The sequence below is a fragment of the Poecilia latipinna genome, unplaced genomic scaffold (assembly GCF_001443285.1).
Source record: "Poecilia latipinna isolate Pla-1442-1.1 unplaced genomic scaffold, P_latipinna-1.0 Scaffold205, whole genome shotgun sequence".
Lineage (NCBI taxonomy): Eukaryota > Metazoa > Chordata > Actinopteri > Cyprinodontiformes > Poeciliidae > Poecilia > Poecilia latipinna.
Window position 1 is genome coordinate 285,725 of NW_015112821.1, and position 12,467 is coordinate 298,191.

The 12,467-nt window shown below is 38.7% G+C and overlaps 1 protein-coding gene across 2 annotated transcripts in view; it reads right to left on the reverse strand.

The window, feature by feature from the left end:
* Nucleotides 1–7,547: 7,547 nt before the first annotated feature.
* The window catches only part of cdon (cell adhesion associated, oncogene regulated), a 57,569-nt gene continuing 52,649 nt past the window's right edge, over nucleotides 7,548–12,467 (reverse strand). Inside the window, exons 17-18 of one of the 2 annotated variants that reach the window (XM_015031399.1) lie at nucleotides 9,813–10,036; nucleotides 7,548–8,109 (exon numbers count right to left, since the gene is read on the reverse strand). In XM_015031399.1, the coding sequence (XP_014886885.1) occupies nucleotides 7,949–8,109; nucleotides 9,813–10,036 (385 nt within the window). In that variant the 3' untranslated portion in view covers nucleotides 7,548–7,948. The remainder of the gene's footprint in view (nucleotides 8,110–9,812; nucleotides 10,037–12,467) is intronic. The other variant, XM_015031398.1, reaches the window with a different exon arrangement.

Below are 12,467 nucleotides of genomic sequence, written 5' to 3' on the forward strand. Positions count from 1 at the left end.
ATTAGGGCCATTTTATATTGAAAAAATTTAGTACATTTCCACCAAAATACTCTGAAATTTTGTGAAAAGTTTTCTAGAAAAAACAAGGATATTTATGAGTTCAAAAAGACGAAAATTTGCGAGAAAAAAAAATCTGAAATTTTGAGTTAATCTCAGAAAATGTATAGAAAAAACATGGAAATTCCTGAATTTTAAAAGTTTTTTCCTAAACTTTTGGAACTCAGAAATTTCCAAGTTTTCTAGAAAATTTCAGAGATTTTTAACAGAAATTTACTCATATCAATGGCCTTAATACATAATATTTGTAGAAATGTAACAAGTCAGCAAGCACTGCCCAGCTTGTTACCTAGCAACAGCAGGGAAGCCCTGCCTGTTACCTAGCAACCTAAGCTGAGCTCCAGAACATTTGGTCAGCTGGTTTTTACCACTGTATCTCTGCTAGAAAGAGAAGTGTTTTGTTGAGTTACCATCCAGAAACCACTTGCCACTTTCTTGTGCAGGAGGCTCTACTAATGCTTTTTAAAGATGTACATTGTGTAATCCAGCAGCCGTTGTCATTTGCCAGTTTAAATGTTAAGGGTATGGCCAGCAGCAACTTATTTGGATTTAAATTGATAAGACACCCTAAAACAGCTCAAAATTGGCAGAACTGACCAGACTAAAATCTCATTATCTAAGAATCATTTTGTACAAAAAATGTAAAGAACATATTTTGTATCACCCAAAGACCTATCCTAACCTGTTGGAGTAAGCATAATAGATCACCGATAACAAAGAGCTTCAGGTGGAGACAAGCTGAAACTGGTGTTTGTTTTTTTCCATGATTGGTGGTATTATTTTGTCAGACTGCTGAGTGAAGCCAGAGAGAGTCATAAAATTCACCCCATCAAGGATCCCAGAGGCTGAAAACTGCCTTTAAGTTCCTGTTGTTCGTCCCAAAACACAGAAGTGAATAAACCTGTCAATCCGGAGGCTGTTTTCTTGTCTCTCTTTGTTGATAATTACAGTAATTGACTCCAGCCATCTTGTCTTGCAGGTTTGGAGATATTTGACCCGGAGGAGGTGGAATACATTCGCTCCAACGCCACTGCGACTGCAGGAGGCTCTGTTACCTTGGACTGCGGCTCCGTTATGCCCACCATCTACATCTGGGGGTTCACCAAACCGGGAACCGACAACAACGTGGCGGTGGCACACAACTACGGACAGGGCCCCAAGGTCCAGCCGCAGGCCGACAGCCTGGGCAGCATCCAGCTGCGGGATGACGCCCCCGCTTTGGTGCTGGAGGACCTGCAGAAGGACGCAGCCGGAATGTACACCTGCCAGGCTCTGTATGACACCGACGAAGGAGCCAGGATTACCTTCTACTTCACCCGCCTGGAGGTGGAGGACAAATAACGAGTTTCCCCAACATCAACAGTTTTAAAGCAAAGCTTGGTCACGTTATAAAGCATTTAAAGAGCCGGCAGGTGATTAAAGGCGATGAAGATCCCATAACTCAAAAATTGAAGACTGGTTGAGCAGTTTGTGGAGGCGGAAAACTGGTATAAAAAAAAAAAAGAAACTTTATTGACACGTTGCTTACGGAGATTCTGCACTTGCGCACAGAGAGCAAAAATAAATTCTTTTACGTGCCGTCCATAGCTGCGCTGCCACAGTAAAACAAAACCGTTAACTAAATGAAACCTGTAGATGATGGTATGGTTAATTTAGTGCAGTGCGCCACAGCAAACAGAAAAATAACCCAGAAAAAATCATTGAAAAAGAACTCAAAACCTCTCAGTATTATTCTTTTCTCTCTGTGTCGGCTACGCTATGCAGACCCGTTGCCATAGCAATTGACTGACAACAATGGCGCTAATGTATTAGTACTCAACACCAAAAAACAGTCAAACATTTCCCAGACAAAGAGCAGATCATTCAGTTTGTTTCAGTTTTATGTTTTCAGGCTTGATGTTTTATTATTAATAAATTATCTCTGTGGTAGATTAGCTGCCGCTGCTGTTAGCTAAGCTAAGGCTGCAGTGGTTGATTAGCTAATTTAAACACGTGCTCGACTGATGACCTGTTAGAAAATGTGTCTTCATGTCGCCTTTTTAATTATGTTTCCTAATTGAACTGAAACACAGAATTCCACAGCACATCTATATGTTAATGTTGTCAAAGTCAAGCTAGCATACCTGAAATATTTCCCTCTAACTTGCCTTTGTTTGTAGTTAAAACTTACCTTATCTAGTTGTCATAGTGTTGACAATTAGTAGCAAAGCACTACATCCATTATTCTTGTATATAATGTGTATATTAAAGATTTAGTGCGTTATGTTAACAGCTAAAACCAATGCTAGTCATCGTTGGCTAGCAGTTTTGACGTCACACTGCAACGTGTCTGCAGTTGAATCTGCAGTTAATCCACACAAACTGAACAAAGTAGACTCAAATTTGTTTCAGCTTCAGTTTGAAAAGATCATAAATCGTCTCAATGTTCAGCTCTGGGAATCTCCCCAGTGCTGCATCAAAAGACAAACAAGCACCAAAAAAACTTCAAACCGAAACACAATGTAGACGCATAGCTCCTCTTGAGCTGTTTTTTTTTTTTTTTTTACTTGAACTATCTGAAGCAACATTAAACGGAGCCAGAATTTAAGTTTAAGGGTGTGGTGACAATCTACCAAGTTTTCCTTTAAAGCGATTAATTAATCTCTGAATGCAGTTTTTATGGCTCTTTCCTGGATGTTTACACATCTGTTGAAAGCAGCTAAATCATGGAAAATATGAGTCTGGCTTTGTAGAGTTAAGAAAGACTTGTGTTAAATGTCCTGCTAGCTGAAACTTAATGCAGACTGACGTGCTTTGATCAGTGAAGACTGCACTATTGTCTCCTGCAGACATGCAGGTTGTGGTTTCAGTTTCAAAGCTTTTCCCAGTCCTGACTATTGAAACCACCTGGACGGTGGATTCATTAGAGAAGACTGTTGTTTTCCACACATACATACTGCTCATTAGTGCTTTTTTGTCCTAATAGCTCTGCAGTGTCTGTTTTTTTTTATGCGTTTGACTGTATGTTGTAACATTCATTGTAGTTGAGATTTAATCTGAAGAAACCAAATTCTGGAAACTTTTTGATAAAACATACTGACAGAAATCTTTGCACACAACACAAATGTTTTCCTGAGCAATTTGTGTGTTTTAAACAAACTTGCTTATTTTTGTGATGAGTGAATAAATAAATGTGAAAAATAAAAAGTCTCTAGGTGTTTTATATTTATTTAGGATTTGAATGTTGCCTTTTCATTAGCTCCAATCCAGAATTATCAGAATGTATGAATCACTTTATGAACTTGATACTGAAGGTTCCTGGGATTACAGGCGACGCATTTATGCATCATTTAATCAGCCTGATTATGGATGATAATTCTGACAATCGGACAACAATTACCACATTCTGCAGATACTTCAATTAAGCCTTTTTTATGAAATGTAAGAAATACATGAAAAGATTAAACTAAATAATTGAATTATTTAAAGCTAGAAAATAAACCTAGCGTTCCTTCAGTGAATGCTTTGTAACTTAAAACTTTGAGAAAAGAACATGAAAAGTCCAGCCCTTTCTGCTTCACTTAACATAAAGGCTGTGTTGTAATCTGTATTAATCTGCTGATTATCTTTTGGATTAACCAATTAACAGGATCGCAAGAGATGACAAATAAGTTTGTTGTTCTTTTATCAGATGGTTTTTTTCTGAGTCTGGAACTTCAGTTAATCAGTTACTAAATTAAATGACAATTATTTCAATTATCACAATTAATTTTCTGTCCTAATTTAAATGTGTCATCAGTTTATTGAAGCTTTCAGTGACCAGTTAATCATGCTCAACTGTCTCAGTCCTAATTTAAATGTCATTAATTTATTGAAATGTAGAGGATTTTTAAAATCTGTTACAAAATGTTTTTGGACACTTTTGGCTTAATTACTGCTCTGACTGTTCTTTTAGCAAATGGCCTTTTTTGAGTCTGTAAATGATAGTTAACGATGAATCCAGTACTAAATTAGTTGACTATTTCAACAATCGATTAATCATGATTTATCAATTCAGCTCTATGGTTTTCAGTACTGTTGGCTTTTATCCAACAGCAACATGTTTTTTTTTTTTTTTTTGTGGTTTGGGACACATCGAGGAAATAAAAAACGCTAAATCTGGAAAGCCAGTGACAGACTGGTGGATTCATGGGTTTCTCTCATTCATTCATTCTGGGCGTGCTGGGAAGAGAATGGTGGGCGGACTGGTGTTAACAGATCGGATATGCAGCACAAGGGGGCAAAATTCCTGTCCGCACAATGAGTTTTCTTGTTCCACTGGGCTTCTTAATGAAGGGGTGTAGCCGTGTGGGTGGAGGGGGGCATGCAGGGCTGAAGCAGAGTGCCGACTGACGGATGTGGGAGATGGAGAAGGGGCTCATTTTAGAGACAACCTCGGGCCTTATCTCGGTCTCATCAGGCCGGGCTGCATCTTTCAGCATCCTCCCTTTCCCAGACCATTTTTCTTTCATTTCTGGCTCCATTTTTGACCACATTGTTTCGTTCCTCTTTCAAAGCGACTGGAGTGACATAAAATTAAAGCTGCAAGTAAACTCAACAAACTAGGTACTTTTTATTTTCGGCTATGTTCACGCTGCAGGTGCCTTAGTGCGCAAATCTGATTTTGTGTGAAATCTGATTTTTTTTTTTTGTGAGCGGTTGTTCACATTTCCAAATATATGCCATTTGTATGATTTCCTGTGTTAAATTTTGAGTCTCTATGTAATGATCGTAACATTGACAACAGTATAAATAATGTTCTTTCGTTAGTCAAACATTAATTACACAAATGTCACTTCTTCTAAACCATCCCTAACTTTATACAGTGAAAGAATGAGTTAAATTTGTCCTTATTTTTTGTGAAGTCAAAAACCACTTGAAAATTTGCCCAGCTAAGTTTTCAATTCATTTTGTTTTGTTCTTGTTTCACAGCAAAAAGTAGGTTGAACACATACTTTATATGTTATGGCACATTTTACTGTATACTTTACGTATACAATGTTGATTGTATACGTTTATATTAATACTTTTTTTTTTAAATCACCTGACTGAACCACCAACAATCCTCGAAGTGTCCAGCATGTGTAGTAGAGGCCCCTGCCAGTTTTTTGATACATTTTGGGATTTTTTTTTTTTGTTTGTTCTCTTTAAACAAACAAACAAAAAAGAGTAAAAACATAATGTATAAGCTATGGTACATTTTTGATGTTGATTGTATATGTTTAAATTCATAAATACTAAAAAAATTGACTGTGAATCGCAATCTACAAGTTTCCCGCATGCGCAGTAGAGGACGCAGTAACGTCACACGTCGCGCGCTGCTCAGTGTTTGCGGAAGTAAACATGGACTGTAACGGTGGAGAGTACTTTATGATTTTAGAGTTGTTGTCCAGCACATGAACTACTTAACCCGCATTATCATCCTTTATGATTGTTGTTTTTCTTCCCGCTTCCGTATATTAGGATGCCGAATAGTGACGTTTGTCGAGAATCAATTACGTAAAGATCGGGTTAATTCGATCCCGTCGAAAAGATCAGATACTATCAAATTCCGATCTGTGTTTTTCAGACTGTCATGAAAAGATCAGATACAGGTTAACAATCGGATTTGTGTCACTTAAGGCTGAAGTGTGAAACCTTAAAAAACATTTCAGAACTGAATCCTTCTGTTCCTGGGAAAGAAAAGCGTTTTTCTTTGTTTTGTTTTTCTCTTGCCAGCCCTAATGGCACTGCTGCCGCCGCCGCCATCAGATCTGAAAATAACAGCCGGGAGAGGCCGCGCCGCGCCACAGCGCAGCACAGACTCGGTCCAGGAATATGTACCATGACTGAGGGGAGAGGATGCCAGGCGAGCCGGGTCTGGCACCGAACCGGGGCAGACAGGCTCCAAGCCTTTGGAAAGCCCAAACCGCGGTCGTCCTCAGTGAAGCACAGCGAGGTCTATCATCACACTACAGGCAAAAACTCACGTTTGTGAGTTTTTTAAAGGGTAAGTTCACTTATTACCCTACCATGATGCTGCCACGTCCTTGTTTGACAATAGGAGTGGTGTGCTGCTCTAGTAGAGTGGGTTTGTTTACGGTATCTCAAGTTCAAAGGTCACCGCATCAAAACTCTCAACCTATAGAAGAGAACAGAACTGGTGGAAAAAAATTTAAATTTAGGGTGCAAGATTTCTCCATCATTCTGAGATTAAAGAATGTAAATTGGCATGCTGACGAAAGAGAATTATGGGAATAAAATAATTTTGAGATTAGAAATTAGACTAAATTTTGACTTTTTTCCACCAGAATTCAGATTTTTAATCTGAGAATTCTGAAACTTAAACTCACATTTCTGGGACTAAAACATATACAATGGTGGCAAAAAAGACAAATTACTGAAATTAAAACTGACTCTCCAGATTAAAAACCAGAATTCTAGGTGAAAAAAATCTGAATACTAAATAAATAAAATCTTGGAGAAAATCTCTGAATTCTCAAATTAAGAATGAGGTCAAATTTTGACTTTCAGTCTAAAGTCAGATTTCTGACAGGAAAAAAAATCCAAATACTGAGATTAAAATATTTGAAATTAAAAAAGTCAAAATACTAAAATTAAAGTTAGAATTCTAAGATTAAAAATTAGAATTCTGGAAAAAAAAAAGGTCAAAATTCTGAAATACTATTTTCAAATTCTGAAATTACAGTTAAAGTTATTGCAGGAAAAAAAAATCATAATTCTGAGATTAAAATCAGAATTCTGGAGAAAAAAAGTCAGAATATTGAGATTACAGCCAATGGCTGTGGAACCTCTTGATGTGATAATACAAAGGATTCTACATAAAATCAAGAAAATCATGGACGACCTTGCTTAGGAAAACGGTGTGTTCAGTCAGAGGCTTCTTCAGATTCACTCTGATACAGACTGCTACAGGAGATGTTTGAAAAATTTGAATTCATATGAATTACAACATTTAGTTTCCCTTTGGGATCAATAAAGTATTTTTGAACTGAATTGAAGTTGTAAAACTGAAAGTCAGAATTTGTGGGAGTCAAAATTTAGAGATTAAAAGGGAGAATTTGGACAGTGGAAGCCAGATTTCTGAGATTAAAATCATATTTTTTTCTGTCAGTGGTCCTAATCCTCTTCTGTAAAATCTTCATACTTAATTTGCGGTCTTTCCGTCCACTGGTTGCAGATTTGCCTTGTAAACAGAGATTACATCCTGTAAAACTCCAGATTAGCATCAGACATTGGGCTTCACTGTTAGTGCAACCGCTTCACTTCTGCAACAGATTGGGGTCAAAAGATCAGCGCTGCTCTCAAAGCCGCCGTGCATTTTGCGGAAAGTGATGAGCTATCGAGTATCCGGCGAAGCGCAGTGCAGCCAGCCGGATCCGAACAGAGCAGGGTGTGTTCCCGGAGTTCAAAGGTCACCACATCAAAGGGCTGGACCGAGGCCGAGGACAGAAGGACATCCTGAGAGGACAGACGTTTGTCTCCCATATCTTCTTTTTATATTATTACAAAACTTTACACAAACAGTCGCTAATCTCCACAGCTTGGAGCGGGACACAAAGGGACAAAACAACAAAAATAAAAAGTATTTCTCATCCAAAAGGCATAAATAATATAAAAGGCAAACTTTTTTCTTTTAAACAGATACATTCATATGAAATAATATTTTACTACTACAAAAAATAAATAAGTCTTCTAAAGAGTTCTTGATGTTTCATGGGTTTTCCCTCCAGTGGGATTAGGAGTTTTTGTTTTGTTTCCATCTCTGAGTCTTTTCATTCCTTAACGTCCATTTTGTCTCAGTCCCGTTTCACCGTCACATTTAGTGTCTCTGTCTTCCTCCCAGTCCTCCCAGTGTTCCCACCGGCTGGGCTCAGGCCTCCTGCGGGCCGGCCGGGATCAGCTCTCCCACCAGCCTGCTGCTGGAGATCCAGCCGGGCTTCTCATCGCAGTCCAGGTCCGGCAGGCCCAGCCCGTCCCAGGAGGACACCACCTGGTCCTCCGTCTCCACGCTGTCCTCCGGCTCGTCCTCCGCTGCAGAAACCGCAAACACAGAGAGAGAGAGAGGTGAGACGGCTTTCCAGTTTGTACTTAAAAAAAAATAAATAAAATATCTACAGCAAATCAAAAAATAACTCCAAAGATTAAAGGAAACAATTTTATTTAATTGTTTTTCTTGTCACACCATTTGATTATGTTCTGTTTTTTGTATCCATTTAATATATACCTCCTTGTTTTGATTTGTTTATTTAGTTTTTGTTGCTGTTATGCTTTCTCCTACTTTGTAAATCTTTTTGTTGGTCTGTAAAATTTGTTCTGTGTACACTGGAGAAAAGAGGACGGATTCTGGAGAAGCTCACAGTGCAATTTGTGGCTTTGCTGCAAAGTTTGTCTGCAAACATGAGAAATGCTGATATAAAACCACAGTGGTGACAGTTCACTGCTGAACTATGAGAGCCTTGTAGCTCTTAAAGGGGCGGCGTCATAAAAAAATCTACTTCTTTTGCGCTTTACTTCATGCTATAATGTTATTCTCTCATCTAAAACAAACATGGAGTCTTACTTTGATTCTTTCCTGCATGTGTTAGACATACTTTAATCTCCATGGCAACCATTCAGCAGTGCAAAACGCCTGATTGGACCCAACTCCACACCCACTCAGCTCCTTCAGACTAGCCAGCAGCAATTAGTGGAACTGTGCATCTCATTATAGGAGCTACTTCTCACTGAAACGCTGGTAAAAATGTTAAAGGGTTAGTAGAGGAGCCATGTTGGGATGACTTCCAGAAGCTTCAGAAAGAGCTGGAGTTTTTAAAGAGACAGAGGCCCAATTTCAAGGCATTAAATCAGGAAGGAAAATTTCTTTTAAGTCATGTTTGATATGTACAAGAACCTGAACCTGTACAATACTTTATTGCACTACAACATGGCACAAAGAGCCTTGAAAAGACATAATGCTTCCCCCTGTAAAACAGCAGTTTTAGACTAACAATGAAAAGTATTTACACCCTTCACAACAAAAGTGAATGCAGTGTGTTGGCATTAGCTGTGGACAAAGTCTTCAGTCTGGTGTTTTGGTCTTAACTTTATTTCAGAGGATAATTTTATTTACAGAGACTTAATAATTTATTTGTTGTTCCGTTGATTTATTTTGGATATTTAAAATGTTGTCCAGTTCCAGTGTTAAATGTTCAGTAGGATTTAAAGTTTATTGGTCTTTGAGATTGTGTTCTTGCATTATTATGCCTTTATTACCATTATATTACTTGAAAATTGCCTCAAAACGACAACATTATCGTTTATCGCTTTAACCCAGCCATGACAGACCAAAGTGCAATTAGAAATTTAACAGCCAATGTAAAATAAATAATAAAACAAACTGACAAAAACATGTAAAATAAAAAACCCTGAAACAAATGGTTCAGAAAGAACAATTAGGAATTCTAAATAAAATGTAAATTAAATAATATAGCGTAGAATTAGACTGAATAGATCTGCCTATTGTCACAGATAGCAGATCTAGAATATTTTTTCCAATATCAGACCAATACAGATATTAATATCGGATCAGTGCGTGTCTACTTTATAGTTTCTGATCCACTTTCTTCACTAATCTGAACCCAGATGGACAAAATTTTATTTAATTTCCCTTCAGGATCATTAAAATACTATTGAATTTGAACAAATATGCTTTAAAATAATAATAATAATAATAATAATAATAATAAATAAATTACCGGTGCTGTCCCCCGGAGAGTTTTCAGTGTTCCGGATCAGACAGCAGGAATGCTGGGAAGGCGAGGACCCTCTGTTCCCGTCCGGCGGCTGGAAGCCAGCGCCGGGGTCGGACCCGCGGCACTGCGGGGAAACCTGGCCCAGCGGAACCATCTCCAGCCCGTCCTGGTGGCACGGCGCCACGCGGTGCATCAGCGGCGCAGCGCCGTTGGTTTTATTGTAGCATCTGGTCGGAGACGGAGAGACGGGATCAATACCAAAACAAATCAGGAACGGATCCAAACCGGCTGGCCAAACCGTGACACGTTGTGGTTTCTAAGTTTCCGACCTCGACGACACTTCATCGGTACACGATGTGATTGTGACGCCGCCCCCTCCGTCTCCCCAGCAGCCGGAGGTAAATAAACACAGAGCTCATTAGGTCTGCCGGCTGGATGCACACAGAGTAAACTGTGATGCTGGAGACTCTTAAACACATAAACAGGGCAACAGGAGGCCGGAGCTGCATCTCCGTCTGTGTGCGCGCGAGTCCGTTTGGGCCTCAGAAGCACAATCCGTCAGCTCCGCCTTATAAAATGTGAGGAATGTTTAATATTTTAACCAAGACTAACTGTTCTGCATCATTTAAGCATTTTCAGATTATTTTTTTTCCCCAGGTAAAACTGCAAACCATCAGGAAATGTGGGGATTTGAAATTACAGACCAAATATTTTAAATCTGAAAAGTGTGGCATGCCCTCCTGTACGTCAATATACATTACCAAATTATACCCAATTAGCCGCTAATGCTAGTGACGTGCATCTGCAGGCGCAATTACAAACGGGAAGTATCTGTCACTTATTTCTTATTTGGTTTCTATAAAAAATTAAGAATATTTCAGATGTTTTGATGTTTGGGACCAAAGTTGCAACATTTGTTACATTTTCAGTTGCTGTGCTTCTATTTCTCTCTGCACTGTGTCAAATGAACAAAACCCTTAAAAAAAAATCTGTTCCCCTCCTCACCTGTGGGGGCGCTGCTCCAAAAACCACTGAAGCAAATTACATAAAAACCTCTGACAAAGACAATGAGCGCAACTTCCTTCTTCACAAAATGTAAAAAAAACAGTGTGGGGTCAGATTTTAGCAGTTGTAGGATTTCTGTTTTGTCTTTGGTAAAGGACAACAAGCCATTTCTCCCGCTAGCGCTAGGCTAACACGTTTGTTTAGTCCACTTTAATCTACCTCTAGCTCATTTGTTTAGAAGGTCCGGTTTCTTTGAGGTGTGAATATGTAATCAAACTCTGATGCCGACCAAAAAAAGCAAACTCCAGTCTGGCTACAAACCTAGATGTCGGGTTGGTTGACCTTCAGGTGCGGTTCGAATGCTGATGTGAACGTCAAGCGGACTAAACACTGCTCCAAAAGCAGGAAGTGAACTACAGTGAAGGGCATTCTGGGTAAATGGACAAAAAACTTGAGAGTCTAGCGTTAGTAGGTATAGCTTGTGGTTTTTTACCAAACAAAAAATAGAGAAATCCTACAACCGCTAAAATATGATGCCACTCCATTTTTGTTTCCATTTCATGAAGAAGGAAGTTGCGCTCAGTGTCTTCTTCAGATGTTTTTTTTTTTTTTCCATTCAGTAATTCTTGGTGCAGCGCCACCACAGTCGAGGAGGGGAACAGGTTTTTCAAAAGCGAACCAAACCAACTGAAAATGTAACAAATGTTGCAGTTTTGGTCACCAAAGGCGGCTGTCCCTGGATCCACTGTAACTGAATTCAACATCTTGATAGATATTGAAGTTTGTCTTAAAGACTATCCAAATAAAGAAACAATGTAGGTTTGTCTGTAGGAATCGTCGAAACGGAGCTCAGCATGTTTTCTAAAGATGCAAAGCCCAATACAGTGACAATAGTCGCCCACGTTTGAGTTGCGTTTATAGAGAGCTGAACATTGAGGGTGAAGTTTCTGCATAAACTGTGTGGGACGTTGTAGCCTGTGTAGATTATGCTTCTGTTTTCCCTTTGTCTGTTGCAGAAAAAAATGTTTTTTTGTTAGTGAAATGGCCCTTGACCATGTTTCGCTGTTAATCTCAACTCGCAAATCCGTTTCCCAGTGGGTTTTGGACTTTTCATTTGGAAGAGGATTTAGCATCATTAGTTGCCCATAAAAAAAAGAAATCAATTTCTTTTTATGGTTGGAACGCTCATTAAATTTAAGAAAATGTTCTACGGGATTTAAGCTTGGCTGGTCATCTGGAAAAGTAAGTGATGATTGCACAAAATGTCTTAGTTGGATAAAACTAAAGAAGTCCTTCTGTAAAACATCATGCTTAATTTGTATTTGCCTAAAAGACATAAAACCACCTTCATCAAACAAATCAAAACCAGTTTTAAGTTTTTGTGATACCAGTTGAAAAATATACTTCGACCAATGCCAGGGGAAAGGCTGCTCTTAATAAGCGGCTCCATTGGACTTGAATATTTTCCTCTCCCAATGAGTCATAATGTTATGCCAAACTTTTAGTGTTAAAAACAGTAAGTTTTTGTTTCTAACAATTGTCTACATGCAATTCAGACTGGTGTTTAAAAAAAGAGTTTAAGCATCTTGATATTAACCTAGCATAGCAAGCCCAATAATAATATAACTCAGAATAGCCTGACGTACAGCTGGG